At 50.4% G+C, this 20487-nt stretch overlaps 1 protein-coding gene across 9 annotated transcripts in view; it reads right to left on the bottom strand.

The window, feature by feature from the left end:
* CHL1 (cell adhesion molecule L1 like) overlaps positions 1–17450 on the bottom strand; it is a 46547-nt gene extending 29097 nt beyond the window's left edge. For 7 of the 9 annotated variants that reach the window (XR_006741176.1, XM_036432101.2, XM_045579506.1 and 4 more), the window contains exons 1-7: positions 17276–17450; positions 12042–12147; positions 11443–11630; positions 4727–4849; positions 3257–3427; positions 1950–1997; positions 752–872 (exon numbers count right to left, since the gene is read on the bottom strand). Coding sequence is in view for 8 of the 9 variants with exons in the window: in XM_036432101.2 (XP_036287994.1) it covers positions 752–872; positions 1950–1997; positions 3257–3427; positions 4727–4849; positions 11443–11630; positions 12042–12147; positions 17276–17366 (848 nt within the window). In the remaining variant the exon portion in view is untranslated. The remainder of the gene's footprint in view (positions 1–751; positions 873–1949; positions 1998–3256; positions 3428–4726; positions 4850–11442; positions 11631–12041; positions 12148–17275) is intronic. The other 2 variants (XM_045579507.1, XM_036432108.2) reach the window with 1 other exon arrangement.
* Between the last annotated feature and the right edge of the window lie 3037 nt (positions 17451–20487).

Below are 20487 nucleotides of genomic sequence, written 5' to 3'. Positions count from 1 at the left end.
GAAAGGCCACCTGCCTGACCACGTGTTAGAGAAGACGGGCTTGTTCACAAGGACTGATGAAGGTCACTCAGTAAACGCAGTAATTCCAAATGTGGGTGACGGTGGAACCTGATTTGCCTTTGGGCGGTGGACACGCAACGCTACATACAGGTCACGTATCATGGACTGGAAACCTGTGCGATCCAATGAACCCAGATGGCACCCCAGAGTGAATTAAACAAAAGATGTGACGAGTGAAGGACCCCGTGCTTTCCTGGGGGGTTTGGAAACGTGTGTTTTGGGTTTTTGTCTTTTTTCCAGATGAAGTCCAGGGAATTCTAGGCTCACGTGAAGCTGTCTTAGCTTCTGTGGACAGGCCCCCCGCCTGACATGGGAAACGGGGGGCAGGAGAGGCAGATGGGGTCCTGGGAACCTGACCGGGAACCTAATGAGGAGCTGGAGGGACGGGGCCAGCCCAGGACCAGGACCTGCCCCCGCCTCCGAGGCCGCCGGCTCCAGCCTTGGGGTGGCACCCGCTGATTGAGCACAGGGGGCTCCTGTCACCATCACCCGTCCTCACTCCCACACCGACAGCGGGAGGGCTTACGGGTCAACCCCAGGGCCAACCCCAGGTGGAGTGACCATCACTCCCTCCAGACATGTGCGCACTCACGCTCTTTAAAAAGGCGATGGTTGGGAATGGGTGTGCAGGGGCTCCTCATGGGCATGGCATCCCTGACACAGCGGACGGTCAGACGGGGCAGGTACTCACAGGCCTTCGGCGAAGCACTCCAGCACCAGCGTGTCCCCCCGGAGGACGGTGACCTCGGACTTGGGGCCCTTCGCGGCCGGAGGCAGCAGCAGGCTGGGCTTCCTCTGCTTGATGGAATTTGCTGGAAGGAGAACAGTCCCCTGTTTCTCATGGGCTCAGAGAGCGGCTGTCCTGTGGCTCTAGACCGTTCTCAAGACAGAAGCCTCTGTGGGTGTGAGCGTGTGGACAGACACAGACACACCTCCCGCATCTAGGTGTGTCCCCACGGAGACGCCCTCCTGCACGTGGTCCGGCACACCTCCCCCCACCCCCGGGAGCAAGGTGAGTGACGCAGGCGGAACAGGAAGTCTGTCCTTGCTACGCCTGATGTCCAGGATTCAAACACAGCAGAGAGCTCATTTCCTGACGGAAGCCCTTCAGATCCCCGACGTCTGATTCTGTGGTCTACACATGAGTCGTGATTGGCCCCATTCAATAACTGTGTGTGTCTCTGTGTCTGTGTTTTTCATATAAACCAGGGCGAGGAGCCAAAGGCCTTTGGATATTTATAATATCTCTACAAGCCCAGTGCACAACATTTATGCACTGGGGGTCGCGAGGGGTCCCTCAGCCTGGCCTGCACCCTCTCATAGTCCAAGAGCCCTCGGAGGATGTCTGTCTGCTGGCTTAGGCCCGATAGCCAGGAGGCAGACATCTAAGGGGGGGACTTAGCGCTGCTGCTGAGGCGGGAGAGACTGCTACCACCGCCACTGCGCTCACCAGCTGTGAGCCTGGCTTCTGGCTGAGTGGGGCTCCCCCTGTGAGGGCACACTGACCACCAGGGGGCAGCTCCTTCATTGAGTGTCTGCCCCCTGGTGGTCAGTGCGCATTACAGCAACCATTCAGCCATTCAGTTGATTTGCATATTAGGGTTTTATTATATAGGATTAGTAGGCCACACAAAATTATCAACTTAAAAATTAGCCTGCTTATTTATCTTAAAAATCATAATCTTAAAAATTAACATTTAATTCACTCACCCCTACTATATTTAAGGGGGGGGAGAATAGACACCTCTATGTTAAGGGGTCTTCCTTAACGTGAATATTAGTATTTTAGTAAACTCACAAAGGTACCAGAGGAAAAATTGCAATTGTGAGATGGCAACGAGCTACGACGCTGAGAATAACTGCCAACACGCTACGCATGACCGACTTACCCCGAGGACCGGTTTCTGAGGATGAACGCGAGTCGTTAGCATGCTTTACTGAAATGAAAGAATGGAAGATGAGACTCACAAACACAGCGGTGGGTGCGGATGCCAACAGAGAATGAAGAGCCACATTTCCTCCTGAGAAGAACCATAGCGTGAGGCCTGGCACGCTTCACCAGAGCCCATCTTTAGGGAAACAGTGGGAGGAACATGCATGGGGAGCTTAACCTTGAACTAGCACAGGCGAACCTAGGTGGGCAGACACAAGTGGCAGCTCTGAGGAGGAGAGCAGAGGCTGCCAAGGAGGCGGTGGCGGAGCCCAGGCACCATGCAGCACACATAATGATGGAGAAAGTCACCAACCAAATGAGACAATGGGACGGCCATGCCCACCCGATGCCAGCAGAGCCCATGGTGCTCCCTGGGAGCCTACGGGTCTCTCTTCCCTCGTGATGCCTTCCCTGTGGCACCCGGACTCGAGGCAGAGACAGAAGCAATTCAGACAACCTTGTCCATTTCGGAAAGACAGAAAAAGTTATGCAATAAACTGTAATGGCGCCTGGCCGGTGTGGTTCGGTGGTTGAGCTTCAAACCCTTGAACCAGGAGGTTGCAGGTTCGATTCCCAGTCAGGGCACCTCCCTGGGTTGTGGGCTCGATCCCCAATAGGAGTCAGGCAATGAGTGATTCTCTCTCACCATTGATGTTTCTATCTCTCTCCCTTCTTCTCTTAAAATCAATAAAAAAATTAAAAAATATTATTTTTTTTTAGAAATGTGTAATATTGCTCCCCTTTTATTTTTGACTGATGGACTCTCCCATCTTTTTTAAAAAATATATTTTATTGATTTTTTTTTTTTTTTTTTACAGAGAGGAAGGGAGAGGGTTAGAGAGCTAGAAACACCGATGAGAGAGAAACATCAATCAGCTGCCTCCCACACACCCCTTACTGGGGATGTGCCCACAACCAAGGTAATGCCCTTGATTGGAATAGAACCTGGGACTCTTGAGTCTGCAGGCTGACGCTCTATCCACTGAGCCAAACCGGTTAGGGCAGGGCTCTCCCATCTTTCCAGCCCGCTGGCTTATCCTGGGAATCAAAGCCCGAGCCGTGCTTGGGAAACCCCGGGATGTCCTGTGTGCTGGCTCACTGTTCAGAGACAGAGCCGGGCAACTGCAGGGGCAGGTGTCTCCTGTCAGGGGCCTCCCTGGAGTCGAACTAAACAACCCGGCTCTCGCTGGCATCAGCCGGAATGAGATCACAGTCACGTCTGTGTGCAGCGTTCCTGACGGAGGGCACGTCGTCTGGACTTACAGCTGTTGACGGTCAGCTTCATGGGCATTTTCTGCACGATGGTCCTCAGCCTGGGGAAGGCCGCGAAGCAGCAGTAGTCGTTCCGGCTGTCGTGCTCCTCCACGTTCGCAAAGTACAGGTCCCCCGCCTGGCTCATGGACACCCTCTCGCTTTGCTGGATGTGCTGCAGTTCTGGAAAGGAATGTGTCCTTAAAGGGGCAACAGTCCTGCCCAGCCCGGTGTGGCTTAGTGGGCTGGAGCATCAGCCCGTGCACTGAAAGGCTGCAGGTTTGATTGCAGTTCAGGACATATGCCCAGGTGACTAGTTCGATTCCTGATCAGGGCGCATGTGGGAGGCAACCAATTGATATTTCACTCTCACGTGGATCTCTCTCTCTCTCTCTCTCTCTCTCTCTCTCTCTCTCTCTCTCTCTCTCTCTCTTTCTCTAAAATCAATAAAATCCTGTATCAGGGGAGGATTATAAATAAATAACCTCATCTCTCTTCTCCTTTCTCAGCGTCTTGCTTTTCCATTATTTCACTGCATGTGGCAGGGGAGACATTACTAAACCAGAAATATAACACTGTCCGGCGAGGCTCAGTGGTTGAGCAGTGACCTAGGAACCAGGAGGTCACATTTCCATTCCCTGTCAGGGCACATGCCCAGGTTGTGGGCTCAATTCCCAGAAGGGGACATGCAGGAGGCAGCTAATCGATGATTCTCTCTCATCATTGATGTTTTTATTGGTTGGTGTTTTTTTTTTCTTCTCTTTCCCCCTTCTTCTCTGAAATTAATAAAAATAATTTTTTAACAACAGAAATATAATGCTCACAGCAGACACCAGTTCTGCTCTGACATGGGTGCTGTCAAGGGTGAGTGGTGGGTGCTGTCCCAAAGATGAGTGGGTGGAGCTGTCACAGGTGAGTGGGTGGAGCTGTCAGAGCCGAGTGGGTGGAGCTATCACAGGTGAGTGGGTGGAGCTGTCAGAGGTGAGTGGGTGGAGCTGTCAAAGGCGAGTGGGTGGAGCTGTCAGAGCTGAGTGGGTGGAGCTGTCACAGGTGAGTGGGTGGAGCTGTCAGAGCTGAGTGGGTGGAGCTGTCAGAGCTGAGTGGGTGGAGCTGTCACAGGTGAGTGGGTGGAGCTGTCAGAGGTGAGTGGGTGGAGCTGTCACAGGTGAGTGGGTGGAGCTGTCAGAGGTGAGTGGGTGGGGCTGTCAGAGGTAGGCAGGCTGTGGACACAGGGAGGACCTTCCTCACAGACGCCCCTCCTCCTGTCACTGGCCTGCATGCTCTTCAGATGTGACAGGGGATCTGTTTGGCGGTTTTCTGGTGTTTTCACGGACACCCCTAAGTGTGTGCTTAAAACTTGGAGCAAACTCTAGGCGATAGTCTCTCATTGTGTTTGACTCCACAGCGGTAACCTGCTATTATTGTTTTGATCTTCGGCTCCAGGGTGTCACTGACATGCATGGGCTGGCCGGACTCACTCACCGATGTTCATCCAGTAGATGTGCAACGGGGGCAGCCCCATGGGCGGGTTGCAGGGCAGGACCAGGGGGTCTCCTTCCTCCACTTCCAGGGGCTCGATCTTCTCTTTGGGGAATTTCGGAACATCTGGAATAAAAAGCCATTTCCAGACATTGTTAATGTGAACTTCCAGCGACACAAGTAATACCAGCTGCCTGAACCGCTTCTGTCTCACAGCCAGGACCTTCCCCAGCGCGCCTCAGGGGGCAGGTCCTACTCCTTGGCCTTGGCCACTTGGGAAGGCGGGTTCCTTCCCGGTTGCCTCATTCCAGCACTTGTCTCCCCGCAGCCTGGGCAGGCACCTGGAATGGCAGCCACCGGGGATCCTGCTTCTGCTCCCGGTAGCACTCCATCCCCATCACAGGTCAAAGGCAGAAGCCCGCTCAGTCACCCCCAGGCTCAGGCGCTGCGGGGAGTAACAGCGCCACCTACCTGTGGGCGGCAGCTCTGGCTGAGCAGGTGCCAGCGGGTCCCTGGGCAGGAAGTCCAGCTCTCTGAGGCCAGCTCTTGACTTCCAGACTGTCCCTCCCTGAGCTCCACATCCCCGCCCCTCGCTCAGTGTTCCCAGGCTGATGCCCAGCGTGCGTGGCGCTGAAGGTCACAGGGTCACCGGGGAGTCATGGGATCTGCTTATCCTCAGACACAAGGGGCGGCCGAGGGAGGGAAATCCAGGTCCAGAAATGCAAACAGCCAGCAGTTCTGACTGTAACACACAGAGGCCACAGACCCAGCGGAATGCTCACTGCTCAGGAGACGCCCACTGCAAAGCAGACTAATAAGATACAGAAAGCCCTCATTACAGAATCCCCTCAGAGCACTCAGACACCTGACCACTCCCTCAGAGTGCACAGCCAGGGACCCTGCGTTAATCAAACCTCGGTTATAGTGCTCCAATTTTGGAGATGTCAATAGTGCGATTCAACTAGCTTCCAAGGCACCGATCATAAAACACAAAGAGAAATGAAAAGTGCAAGCCCACCAAACCTTTTATTCCGGGGCAGAAGTCTCCGGGACAGCTTCTGGCCAAAGGTGACATCAGTATCTGGAGGGAAGGGGGACTATTTGCATGAGGGATAATGTAAGGTCTGACAATCGGTATGACAAAGGACATTCCTTTGTTGGTGGTTTGGGGTTATTGTTTAGGTCTGACTGTTTCACTTTGAAGCAGTTTCAGGAGGGTGATGCCGGCTGCCGCCTGCGCAGAGGAACTTCGTTACCAGAACCCATCAGCGGGCAGGACGTCGGCTTTATCCCGAGGAAGGCGTGGCTCCTCCATGTAAAAGTAACCCTCCCCGGGGACATGGGCTGGTTGTGTTTCTCTGGTGACAGGCATCAGCCAGGCCGAGTTGGGACACAGGCAACACTGTCTGGAGCGCACGTATAAACACTCGTTTTTCTCCTGGGCTCCGGCTTGCCGGCTCATTCCAGCGGAACCGTCTGTCATCACGCCGAACAGCCTCATTCCTGCGGCCTCGGAGAGTCTGGCCCTGACCCGGGATGCTCCCTGGACAAAGGCTTGGAACCCCCAACCCCAGAGCCGAGAGCCGCAGGACACCCAGCCCTACCAGCACCTTAATGTGCTCCTGTTCATAAAATGGCACCGCACCGACCCCTCACCCATTGGTGTGGTCAGAGTGTAAAGAAACCGCTCCACATAGTACATTAAAACAGTGCTGACTGCTGAGACCGGTTTGGCTCAATGGATAGAGCGTCGGCTTGGGGACGGAAGGGTCCCGGGTTCGATTTCGGTCAAGGGCATGTACCTTGGTTGCGGGCATATCCCCAGTAGGGGGTGTGCAGGAGGCAGCTGATTGATGACTCTCTCTCATCAATGTTTCTAACTCTCTATCTCCCTCCCTTCCTCTCTGTACAAAATCAATAAAATATAATTAAAAATATAAAACAGAGCTGGCACTTAAAGGTCTGGCTTAGTAGACAGAGCATCGGCCTAAGGATCCAAAGGATCCCGGGTTCGATTCCAGTCAAGGGCATGTTCCTTAAGTTGCAGGCTCCTCCCCGGCCTGGGCCCTGGTCATGGAATGCATGGGGCAACCAATCAATGTGTTTCTCTCACATCGATGTTTCTCTCTGTCCTTCTTCCTTCCACTCTCTCTAAAAAAATTTTCAATGGAAAAATAATATCCTTGGGTGAGGATTGACAACAACAAAAATCACCAGACATGTAGTGGGTCTCGCTCAGGGGTGCTCTCCCCATCCCCCTGCAATGTCCACCCCATCATGAGGGCAGACACACAGGCCACGGGGCAGGAGGCTCTCTCCTCCCTCATGAGCTTCTGTGATGTCTGTGACTATTTGGGGTTAACTTCCCCAGAGAAGGCGGGAAGGGGCCAGAATCACTGTGTAGAAAGGTTTCCAGTTGTAGGGACAACAATGGGATTTCCGGCTAATGTGCTCGCGTTGGAACTTAGCTGGCTAAGGCCTTGGAGGGGATGGATGAAAACTTTAAAACATGAGAGAGATACGTGATAACACTCGAGTCACAATGACCCCGTTACTATCAAAGGAACCCAATCTCTGCCGCTTAGGGACAGACTCAGGGATGAAGGAGTGGAAAGCCCCGCCTGGTCTCTGATGTTGGAATCCCCTGGGAGCTGGGCCTGGGGTCCTCTTCAAAACACCAACGATCACAGGACGCAGACAGGTGATGAAGTCATTTCAGAGGAGACGGAACAAGATGCATCAGAAACTAATTTGTTTTTCCCTCTTCTGAGCAGCAGAAATGCAAAGCAATTACCCACCACTCAGCTCAGCTCCGACCGCGGCTCTTCACGACCCTGCCAGAGGGTTCTGGCCAAAATGTCCCCACATTGTTCAGATCTGGGCTCCGGCAGCTTCGAGAGCCAGAGAGCACTTCTGTGGAATCCTTTCATGGAGAATCGCGGGCGAGAATGCGCCCTTTCTCTTTCTGCACCAGGTCTAGCTGCTGCTTTTGCCTTTGTGTTTCCATAGCAACCATCAGAATTCAGGGTAGGGACCAGCCAATGCCGTGTCTTCTAAAGGGATTTTTAATAACCTCTCTCTGCCTCTCTCTTTCTCATCTTATTTCTGCTAACTGATTTCAGATGAATGATAGGTGGGCAGATAGATGGAAAATAGATGGATAGATAGAGGATCCATCTAGTTTTATCATCCTCAACCACAATTTCCATGGCGATAATTTCTGATCCAGAATTCATTAACGCTTGCGACTGAGTGTCACTTCAAACCCAAACTCCCAAGGTCATTTCCAAGTTTATGTGTCACTGCTCTGCCCATGACTATGCTACCAAGTTTCACCCACCAGCTCAGTAATGCTAATTCCGACAAATCGGCAACCTGTGTGCTTATCCAGTTCATGTACACAAAAGGGCCCTTTGTAAAGCAAGCGTAAGTGATAACGAGAAGGAAAGTGATACCACGAACACTCTTTCAGCAGCCACGCCTTACCCAAAAACCATAATCTTGCCACAACCTCTCTGCTGTCCCCCCCTCATTCCAGGAGATATCGTCACTCCCCTGCATTTTATTTTGCTTGTTTTTCACTACATGTTTGCACTACAAGTTTCACACAAAATGATACCCCTAAACAATATTCCATTTTGATATATGTTTGAACTCCCATAAATGAGATCATAGTGTCTAGGTGTTCAACATATTCCAAAGGCTCCTCATTCTTCACTGTAGGGCTGAATTTTTGTCTGATTATACTACAACTAGAGGCCTATTGCACGATATTCATGCAAGAATAAGGCCTGCCTTCCTCTGGCTTCACTCCCAGCTGCCAAGGAGCCAACAAGTCCTCACTTCTGTCGGGAGCAAGGCTCCTGTAGCGCCCTCCGCCACCCCCCTTCCCCTCAGAGCAGGCATCCCACCCCTCCCAGCCACTCTGCACCTGGATATGCAAATTAACCCACCATAATTGTTGGGTTAATTTGCATACTCACTCTGATTGGCTGTGGGCGTAGTGGAGGTATGGTCAATTTACATACTTGTCTATTCTTAGGTAAGATGTATTTATTTGTCCGGCTGTGACTGGACTCCTGGGTTTCCCAGTGTGTGGAGCTTTAGCACATCTTGTTGAAGAAAGCCTCTTGACTCTGATGTCAGGAATATTGTTCAAAATACTCTTCCACAGTCTTTAATCCCCTGGGAAGGAAGCTGCTCCAGGAGGGGAGAGAGGGCTCCAAAGAGAGGTTTTCTGCATGGATTGTCAGCGTTTCACAGTGTTCCATCTCAAAACCAGAAGGAAAGGGAATCGGGCTGGCTCTTCCATACCTTTTTTGGAGCTGCGTGGGTTTGTTTCCCAGTTCTCCGTGTAGTTCCACGACCTGCACTCCGCCATGCGACCTAGTGACACAGTCTTCCCACGGGGCCATGCACCCCGACTTGTCCTTAGTCAAGAGACTCCACCCAGGAGCCCCTCTGCCCCTCACATCCTTGAATCAATAGGTCAGACGAACTCCACACACAGACAGACAAACCAAAGCATCCAGCAGAGACTTGTGTTCCGTTGTCCTGTAGATCAATTCATGGAGAATCAACAGTTCGGCTTTCCCAGTCTTTCAATCCATTAAACTGATATTTTCCCCATCTGTGTAAATCTTTGACGGTGATTTTCATACCCATGTACACCTTTCAGCTAAAGTTCTCATGCCTCTCTGTTGCACTGACTTTCGGTGTCTACATTATTCTCCCCTTCACTCTCCTTCCCGTGACTTTGCTGTTACCTCAAGCTAGCGCGGTCATTTTCATCTCAACACAATGACCCCTGAGAAGCTGACATCACTACCGCAATTGTCTCGGGGCAGAATCTCCGCCACTGTCACTTCAGAATGCATTCCAGGACCTTTGCCCGCGCTCCTCTGACTTAGGAAGTACTCAGAAATACGGTTATTCTTGTGCAAAGGTGTAAGGCTTTTCTAGATTTCTTTTCATTATTGATTTCTAACTTAATTGCATAAGGTCATCTCTACTTCCTAGCTAGGAAATCACCAAATATCGAGAAAGCGTGCTATTTTGGCTAGCGACCGTTCTGTACTGTGGCCACTGGCTGGGTTGTGAAACCTACTACGTGCCTGGCATGGATGATTTTTCTGCTCGAGTTCCCCAAAAAAATGAAAAGACGAGGCGAAATGTACTGTGGTCATGGGCTGGCTTGTGAAACCTCCTACGTGCCTGGCATCGGTGATGACGGAGTTGTCTGTTTCTCCATGCAGTTATGTTGTTTTCTTTGCATAGTTTAACATGTACCTTAGCGAACTAACCTCGGGAAGCCTTTTTAACGGAAGGTTGGTGGTGCCTGGCGTTAACTTAGCCACACCTGCTTTCGCCGGCACAGCATTTAGCCGGGCTATCATCTCCGCCTTGCAGTTTAACGATTCTGCGTCCGTACGCTTTAGGTGTGTTACGTTGTAAATGGCTCGTGGCTTTTTATTAACCGGAGCATTTATTAACCGTTTGCTTTTATTGTTAATCAGTGATATATACCTGAATTTATTTTTAGTTTTTAAAATGCCTGCTCATTTCACTTTATATTTTCTCTTTCTTTTTCTTCCTCCTCCCCCCACCACATGGTTTGAGAATCATTCTTTTTTTCCTGTACTTGTAGAGTAATTACTCTGTAAATATTAACATGCACAGGTAACATGCAGAGTTTACATGGATCTAGCTGTTCTCCCCTCCGCAATCATTTCAATCCGGTCCCCGCCCTGGCTTTCGGAGCAAGGCCCACGTGTTGTTCATGATGTGTGATTTAGAAGTGCGGGCCTATTCCTCTGCCATGTTCTGTGAGCTATTCTCTGTTCTTGAGCTCTTCAAGCATAGAGTTCCATAAGGAGAAACTGCCCCATGGCAGCTGATGACAGGGTTCTAGGTAAGAATGTATCCTGGGAGCCTTTGTTAGAATCTCATGACCCTGCCCCCTTTAAGGTCAGGGAAGACAGCCAATTGTAATGGTGGGTCAGCAGAGATCGCATGAGCACGGCAGTGATGAAGTCTTCGTTGTGGTGGTAATTATTGACCAATGACCCCCTCCATAGTAAGTCACTTGCAGTTTCCATGACTACTGTTTATGGCAGGTATGACTGCTAAGCATTCTTCTGAGGGACTCCCCTGGTGATGTTAGGTGAGCTTTAGGATTTGCTCTGAGACATCTCCCCACTAGAAGTTACCTGGGTGACTTCTCGTTGAAAGCAAATTTTCATGCTCTCTGTCCCAGACCCTAACCTGCTGACCCAGGGTCACGTGCTGCAGCCACAACACGGGGATGAGTCGTCCATGTAGGGAACAGAACAGCTGCTCTGACTGACATCTGCCAGACCCATCACGAACCACGTGATTTAGGAATGATCTGTGTGAACCCCGCTTGGGGATGACTTGTTACTGCAGCATAACTCGCTGACCCTGACTAATACCATACGCAGCTCGGTTCTCATCACAAGGCAAGAGATCCACTATGTTTCCCCAAATTAGACACAAGGTCACTGATGGGAGTGCAGCGACCTCCCATTGCTTGCAAGGTTGTCAATGTGGAAGAGACCCGGAAGAGAATTCCCCTTAGGAAAAAGGCATCAGGCACAGTGCGCTGATTAGATGAACGGTGTGTTGTTTCATCAGAGCCCAGAACACCGCCTACCTCACCCGTGACAAAAACGTCTCTAAATCCCCTCTGTCATACTCACTGGGAACTATGAATTCTATTTCTTCCGACATCGCCACTCCCAGCTTGTTGGAAGCGAAGCAGCGGTATTTCCCTTGGAAGTGAGCTATCTGCCCCTCGTTTGGGATCCGGAAGGTTCCCGAGTTGTTAGAGGCAATGATCCGAGGGTCGGAGAAGTCAAAGGGCTTGCCGTCTTTCGTCCACGTAAATCTGTAACGAAAACTCAGCTTAATGACCTGGAAAAATGATACCGTGTCCAAAAAGTATGTATACACCAATGCACAGAAATGACAGGACATTTAATTTCTGATGAAAAATATGTTGAATGGGCTATCATAGGAGATATCTGACAGGCTGCTGTGGACTGATGTGTACATTTCCCTAAATCCCTGTCCTGAAGCTCAGTCCCCAGTGTGATGGGGCCAGAGGCTGGGCGGTGGGAAAGGATGAGGTCATGAGGGTGGGGTTCTCGAGAACGGGGTCAGCGACCCCAGGAAAGAGAACATTCTTGTCTCTCCCCTCCCCCAGGTGAGGTTACAGAAAGGGGGCGGCTGCTATGAACCAGGAAGCGGAAGGAAAGGGGGTTCCATACCTCACAGCCGCAGGCGGGAGGATACTCACCGTGGCTCCGGATTGCCTTTGGCCTCACACTCGATTTGAAAATATTCATCGAAGGGAAAGGCGACTTGCTCCTTGGACTGCTTCGTGATGGTCGGAACCTGTTGAACTGAATGGTGAAAACAGTGGTGAGGTGAGCTAGTTGCCATAGAGACGCTGTCACCTGCTATCTGTGTTGACGAGAAAAAGGTCTGAACAGGTGGACATAACAGGATGAGACGGGCTTCCCCTGTGCGCCCTCGGTTTCACTGCTTCATGTTCCACTTTATTAGAAATCAGAACTAAAAATCCTTAAAATGTGTATTAGTCCATTAACAATAATCCCATCACAGGTTGAAATAAATAACATGTTTTATAAAAACAAAAAACACAGAATAGAATAAGAGACCTGGCATTGCTTCATTTTGCTGCAAACCTCTTTATATCCTGAGAGACGTAGGTTCTCATCTATGTCTGCAGCAAATCTGTTGCTGAAACTGTCTTGCTTTAAGATCTCAAGAAAAAAGGAAGAAAATAGCTCAGCAGGTGTGGCTCAGTGGTTGAGTGTCTACCTAGGAACCAGGAGGTCTTGGTTGGATTCCTGGTCAGGGCACATGCCCAGGTTGCGGGTTTGATGCTTCTATCTCTCCCTCCCTTTCCCTTTCTCTCTGAAATCAGTAAAAATGTATTTTTTTTTTTAAAGAAGAAGATAATAAAGATAAGAAAACCCAGCCTCACACAGGTCTGTCCCTGAGGAGATAAGACATTTTCCAGTCCCATCTGGAGACTGTGGATGGTGCCCTAGAGAGTTCACCAACTCAACAAGTGGCAGTTTCTTTCTTTTCTTTGCCTTTTTTTTTTTTTTAACATTTAATACAAATTAATACAAATGTGTTTGTTTGCTAATCCTCACCCAAGGATATTTTTCCAAGGATTTTTAGAGAAAGTGGAAAGGAGGGGGAGAGGCAGAGAAAGAAGCATCTATGTGAGAGAGACACATCGATGGGTTGCCTCCTACACACACCTTCACCAGGGCCGGGATTGAGCCTACAACGGAGCGAGGTAATGCCCCTGGACCCTGCAATCCATGGGCTGAAGCTCTATCCACGGAGCCACATCAGCCAGCGGAGTGGCAGTTTCTTCATTGCAATGTGGAGTCTGAAACCATGGCCATAAACTGTTCATACTCTGTTGCAGTAAAATGTCTGATCTGCGGATTCTTTTTATCATGCACGATCTTATAACATCACACAATAACCCTTTGGAAAAAGTATTGGTTCCCTGAGTGACAACCACCTGCCAATCCTGATACATCTCATTCCACAGGATTCAAAATTCACTTTTGTCAATATCCTCACTGATCTGACCGGCGGGAAGCTGTCAGGCTCTGAGGGGAGGCTATCGATTTGTGGTTTTATCAATGGCAACACATACTGTCAGCTGTCCGCCTTGACGTGACCGGGCCCACGGATCCACGGGGAGCAACACCTGCCACATACCCACTTGCGCAACTCGGTCTGCCGTGGTCTTTGGAGTAAAAACGGTGCTCACACCATGACTCGGTGAAGAAGCGGGACCACCTGGGCTGTGGTCAGAGGCAGAACCCCACTCAGCCACAGATTATGAAGAAGAATGTGCTCAAGACGGACATTTAATAAGAGCAATTAGCATGTTAATCGCTTCAACAAGGACAATCTTTTTTAAAAATTATTTTTTATTGATTTCACAGAGGAAGGGAGAGAGAGAAGAAAGAGAAACACCCATGATGAGAGAGAATCATTGCCCGGCTGCCTCCTGCTGACCCCCTACTGGGAGATCCAGCCCACAATCTAGGCATGTGGTGCCCTGACCAGGAATTGAACCGTGACCTCCTGGTTCATAGGTCAATGCTCAGCCACTGAGCGATGCCAGCCGGGCTGCACAAGAGAGTCTTAAGCAAAACTTTGGTTTGGTTTGGTTTTACTGAGAGTAGAGGGTTGTGCAGAACACCCTGCCTGCTGGCCCAGCTGGCTGCCAACACCTGGATCTCCGTCAGGGCGACACCATCTACCCCCGGTGCTTTTGTGACATAAGGCACCTGTTTGTGTCACGAAAAGCAGCAATGCCAGGCGGTGTTACCGTGAAAGGTCTGACCACAGACTGCCCGATGTGCCTCTGGGACCGGAGAGGTACTAGGTGGACCTATGATGGACGCTCAGCCTAGAACCGTGGTCAGCAAACTGGCTCGCGAGCCACATGCGGCTCTTTGGCCCCTGGAGTGTGGCTCTTCCACAAAATACAGCTTGTGGGCACGCACGTATTGTACAATGCAATTGAAACTTCATGGCCCATGCCCACAAGTCAGTTTTCAGCTCTCCAAAGAAATTTCAATCGCTGTACTGTTGATATTTGGCTCTGTTGATGAATGAGTTTGCCGACCACTGGCTTAGAACAATAACTCCATGCCACTTCCAATTTTAAAATTCCATTTTATTTACTTGTGCCTAATGAATCTGATAATTGTGTTTCACTCACTGAGGGCCATTAGCTCAGGTTCAGGCTTTATCCACTGGGAACTGATAAATTCTTCAATAACATCCGTATGGGCACGGACATTTGCCTTGTTTCTGGTTAATGCTATGTCTAAGTCACACAGGTCTTGAGCTGAATGCATATTCGTGTTATTCAAATGTTACTACCGTTATCAATGTTGAGGGACGGTGCACAATAGCCGCGGTCCCTGAGACAGCAGCTAATGGCTTGTGAACAACTTGTTTGTGAGAGCGTTATTCTCTCCTAAATTTGCCAAGGTTGTAAAGTCTCCGCATCACTAATTACTCAGGGAGCGGGGCTCACCACCTTGGGGTGTTTATAAGAATAGATATTCTGCGTTATAAATCCTTCCTCCATAATTAGGCCAATTACACAGACACCAGATGTGCTGACACCCTATTTGAATACCTGCCTCCGTTTCATTCGCTCCAGAGTCCGGAAATAAACGGGTAATATTCACAAGCCATTAATATTTTATAACAATTGTTGTCGAAGGGCCGTGCGGCCCGAGAACGCACAAGTAGCTGAGACACCGGGAATGAAAATGAGCAGTGCGGACGGAGACAGAGGAGGAGAGAGGGAGAGGGAGCGGCTGTTCTCAGAGAGGAGGGGGACTGCGGGTCAGGAACGGCCCTGGGGCAAGTGTGAGGTTCGCTCCTTTCCCTCGAGGATCACGGAGAACCTCCCTCCCAGTGAGGCCTTGCGACTCAAAGCCCAGGAACCCACAGAGGACGGAGTTCTGCAGGCCCTTCCCGGCGCTGTTTCTGCAGCGAGGCTGGCGTCCGGTGTGTGAGAGCCAGCAGATTGCACCTCGCCTCAGAGAACCTCGAATCTGCACGTCTGCGGAGTGGGTCAGTGGGGTTCCTTAATTAGGAACATGGAAACATGTCTGCAGAGTGGGGAAGGGACTCTCATAGGGGGTGGAGGGCTCCGGTACAGGCTGCCGCCAGCATACGATGTCCAATAACTTAAGGAAGCCTCAGAAAGCGGTTTCCAGCACAGTAGCTAACCTGGTCAGTTGGTCTCAGTGGGACTGTCGGGATTTTCTAAGGGCTGGCACCTGCGTATCCGACTTGCTGAGCGCAGACCAATTCCCCAGACAAGGATCACCTGGAGCCCGCCCCAACGCGGAGAGTCTAAGGAGCCCCAGCCTCACTGGTTATAGCTCTCAGTTCCAGGCGGATGACCCTTGAACGTTATGGACGAAACATCTCAGTAACTTCTCCAGGGTCTTCTTATGTCTCATCCGCTTATCACACAAGAGGATGTCCCCCAATCTCTACCCTGGAGCTAACATACTGCCACATACGTTGCATTTGCAGATGGTACGGGCAGAAATAGAATACTGGGCCCAGCTATAATGGTAAGAAACATCAGTCCTGCTCTGTGAACGGGGATTGGTTTGTTCTGATTGAAGAAGACACGTTCTCACCTGGCTGGGGCTGCAGGGGGGACCTGGGAGCTCACCTGGAAATGCAGCCTGTCCTCCTCACAGGGAGCTGCCCGTTACCATGGAAAGATTAAACCAGAGCCGCAGCCCTTTGGAGGGCCCCAGCCCTTGCATGTTACTAAGCCCTTTGAAGATCCCCAGCCCCCATTACCTGTTATCTGCCCATTTAGCCTACCCTTTGCCTACTTCCCAGGCTATCTTTGTCCTTCTACCCAATATTAACACCCGGCTTTGAGGGAGGTGAGGGCAGAGCAGATGTTTGTGAACAACCTTCTGCTCTCCCATGCTGCCGGCAGGATTGGAATAAACACTCATACAGGGTTCAGTAGGAATCCTGTCTGTGCTTAACTGGCTCAAGTGCTAACAGGCCGTCCGGACCTACTGACTGGTTACAGACACATTGTTTTGGGGTTTTTAATTACTCTAACTTAATAGATTTATGATTTTTTAGATCTGCGTTCATTCTACTAAAATATGCCAAGATATAAACTTCCATAAACCCACTGACTACACTCTTGCTGTAAACTCACAGGACAGGTGCCTGCAGCTGCAGTGGGCAGTGGGCGCCATCGGATGTGCGGATGTACGCGCAATAAAAATGGCTGCTTAATACTTTCCAATCCCATTTTTCATTCCTAAATATATAATCATTTTTTTAAAAAAAGAATACCAAGTGTATTCGTTTCCTTTTTTTTTGTTATGATTGGTTGGGTACCAGTAATTTCTAAATTATACTTGTCCCTAAAATAAACTAACCTGAATGTATAAAAGAGCAGCTGTTAGTCATATTTGAGATCATTTTATAAGACAAAATACCTCCCAATCTTTAGCTTACGTTCTCATAGGCCCGTGGTCGGCAAACTGCAGCTCTCAAGCCACGTGCGGCTCTTTGGCCCCTTAGGTATGGCTCTTCCACAAAATACCACGGCCTGGCCGAGTCTATTTTGAAGAAGTGGCATTAGAAGAAGTTTAAGTTTAAAAAATGTGGCTCTCCAAAGAAAGTTCAGTCGTTGTCCTGTTGCTATTTGGCTCTGTGGACGAATGAGTTTGCCGACCACTGTCACAGGCCACGTCTGCTGGGAGGCACAAAGCCCTGCCGGGAAGGAATGGCGTTGGGCAGCGTAGTGCAAGCCAGGCCAACACTGAGGAACACCAGGGCAGATTCTGACCGGGTGATGGGACATACACAGGAATAGGGTCAAAAACGCCTCCTTGATCTAGACGTGTCCTACTTGAGATCAGACCCCAGAGAGCCGGGGCTGCGCCGTCACCGTACCTGAGAGCGGGATGTCAGAGGCGCTGGCGAGATGCAGGAGGAGGGACAGGAGGGAGAGGACGGCTCCGTTGGCGCCCGGCGGCCTCTCCATGGCTCTTCCGGGAGGAGGATGCACAGAAGACGGGGCCCTGTCCCCGCTGCCCTTCGGGGAGAAGCTGAGGGGAACCGGGTCGACCTGGAAACACAGAAAAAATACAGAATAACTCAGACTGGAAGCTCATTGACCCTAAAATGTCAACACCACAGAAATTGAGTTTATCTTTCTTTTTGTTGTTGTTGTGAATCCTCACCTGAGGATATCTTTCCATTGATTTTTTAAAGAGAATGGAAGGGAGGGTGGGGAGTAGAGAGAGAGAGAAAGAGAGAGAAAGAGAGAGAAAGAGAGAGAGAGAGAGAGAGAGAGAGAGGCACCGATGTGAGAGAGACACATCAATTGGTGGCCTGGATAGGGCTTACATTAGTAATAAAAAAATATTTTCAAAGGTATCTTTCCGTAAAGAATCACTCTGATCCGCAATATAAAATGTGTTAAAAAACAAACAAACAAACAAACAAACAAAAAAACTGCTTCCATTATGAAAAGCTGAGCACTGCCAAACGGCAAACACTAGTCCCACCCACTGGGAAAAGGTTCGGGACGCTCAACCGTGTAGCTGTTTTGAAGGGAGAAAGTATGAGGGCAACACGCTCACGCCTTGACCTTCAAGCTTTGCTGGTCCTTCTCTCTCCAAAACACACCGAGAGCAGCAGCCCTAGTTCACTGTTTATAGTTATGTATCACTTGTCACCTGCAATCTATTATTTAATACTCTGCTATTAATATTCAGTGCTGATTTCTTGAAGGCCATTGCATGTGCTTGTTTAATGAGCTGTCCTATGTGTGAAGGGAAAGGCTTCCAAAACCACGATGCTATTAGGAAACCACATTTCCAGATGAATACATCATCCTACCCTGAAACGGAGCATAACAACCACCGAGGGCCTCCAAGGGAGGCCAGGCTCCGTTTCCATTACTCTCGCGATGCCTCGAGCAGCCACAGTAAAATAGCCTTGGGTGCTAATTGCTCAACAGCAATGATCTGACTTTTGTAACTACCTAGTCTCAATCCAATAAGTCTCTCTCACAAAAAAGGAAGAATCATTGAGCCCCTGGCTTAAAATGAGACTGTAAGGACCCAGCTGGCATGGCTCAGTGGTTGAACATCGACCTATGAACCAGGAGGTCACAATTTCGATTCCCAGTCAAGGCACATGCCTAGGTTGGGGGCTCCATCCCCAGTGTGGGGTGTGCAGGAGGCAGCTGGTCCATAATTTTATCTCACTGGTAATGTTTCTCTCTCTCCCTCTCCCTTCCTCTCTGAAATCAATAAAAATATATATGTTTTTAAAAACCACATAGTTACTACACATCAATGATGAGAAAGAATCGTTGATCACCTGCCTCCTGCATGGCCCCGTCTGGGGAATGAGCTAGCAACCCAGACATGTGCCCGAATCGGGAATCGAACCATGACCTCCTGGTTCATAGGTCAACGCTCAACCACTGAGCCTCACCAGCAGGGCAGTAAGTACATTTTGAAACAGAAAGATAGCTACACAATTATATTCCCATCCCCCTTTCTTCCAAGAAGCTGAAGCTGAGGCCACACATCCGATGGAAGCATTTATGAGATCTCAGGTTGGAGTTGGAACTAAGACAAGGAAATACATTCAAAAATGTTGGGGAGCCAGTGACCTCAAGCTGATGCCTGATTCGTCGGTTCCAACGACATCACCTCTAGTCAAGAAAAAGAACTGATGGCTTCCATGAATTGGACAGGGTGGTTTACATCTCCCTCCTCACCCTACTCATCCTGGGAGGACGAGATCATCCTGACATGGAGCTCAAGGACACAGATGTCTCAGTGTGGCCACAGGGACCCTTCACGCCAGACTCTGGTGGCCTGGAGTGATTGGTGTGACCGTGATTAAGAACATGCTTGTTTCCAGGAGAACAGAAACACGGGCCGGCATGCATCCTGCACAGGAGTGCCCCAACACAACGACACGGAAACACGGTCATTTCTCCAGAACAGCCCCTAACACGCATGCGCCCTTCACGTTGCAATGACCTCAGATTGCCCAGATGTGGTTCCCCCACATCCCTCTGCTGCTCTGAGAAGTGGGTGTGGGGGCGAGCCTTGGCCTCTGTCCATTCACCGCCCCCCCCCCCCCCCACGCAAAGGCACTCTGCCCGCTGACCAGCGGACGGGAGCGAGGTGGGTGTAAGAACAGGGCCCTGAGTCAGCAGGTGACACCCACTGCCTTCCTTGTGGCCCGGGAGTGCCCCCCTTTCTGGCTCATCTGCACACGGGACAGAAGCATCGCCGCCCGTAGCACAGGGTGAGGTCAAGTGAGGTCATACTTGTCAGACATAACAGAACCACCGATGGAAGGCACACCGCATACACCGCCAGCCGTGTATTGTATTGTGTTCACCACCCACGTCAGGTCTCCTTCCATCAGCATGGATCCCCCTCTTCTCCTTCCCACCCCCCTCCCGCCCCCTCTGAGACGCACACTGCTGTCTGTGTGCTCGAGGCTGGGGTTTTACTGCTCACCCCTCCACCAGCCGTCTCCAGAGGAGGCTCTGGGCGCAGAGCGGAAGGGGCTACCCGGACCCCTCCTCCCGGAGGGAGAAGCAAACACTGCGCCGGCCACACGGAATCCTAAGGCTGGAATGAACTCGGAGCATCTCCATTTCAAACAAGACTTTCCTGCTCGGGAAGCCTGAAGCAGACCAGCAGCTTTTATTACAGCCGCAGGAAGGGAAGCACTCTGGCCACAGTGTCCGGAGCGAAGATTTAAGGATGATGGAGTGGGTGTAGGTAACCGCCAGGAACAGCGCTCTCACTCGCTAGTGGAATGGTTTACATTTCATTTCCTTCCCGCACACGGGGCTTAGCAATCAGTCAATGCCTGCAGGAGTGAGCGCCGACAGCAGGCACCGGGCCTGCTCGCAATGGGGCGCGCATCACCCTCACTTCCTCGGGCCTGTCCCCTCAAGAAACGCCTTTTTAAAAAAATATATTTTATTGATTTTTTACAGAGAGGAAGGGAGAGGGATAGAGAGTTAGAAACATCAATGAGAGAGAAGCATCGATCAGCTACCTCCTGCACACCCCCTACTGGGGATGTGCATGAAACCAAGGTACATGCCCTTGACCAGAATC

The sequence above is a fragment of the Pipistrellus kuhlii genome, unplaced genomic scaffold (genome assembly GCF_014108245.1).
Source record: "Pipistrellus kuhlii isolate mPipKuh1 unplaced genomic scaffold, mPipKuh1.p scaffold_m20_p_11, whole genome shotgun sequence".
Lineage (NCBI taxonomy): Eukaryota > Metazoa > Chordata > Mammalia > Chiroptera > Vespertilionidae > Pipistrellus > Pipistrellus kuhlii.
This window is presented reverse-complemented; position numbering and strand designations above follow the sequence as displayed.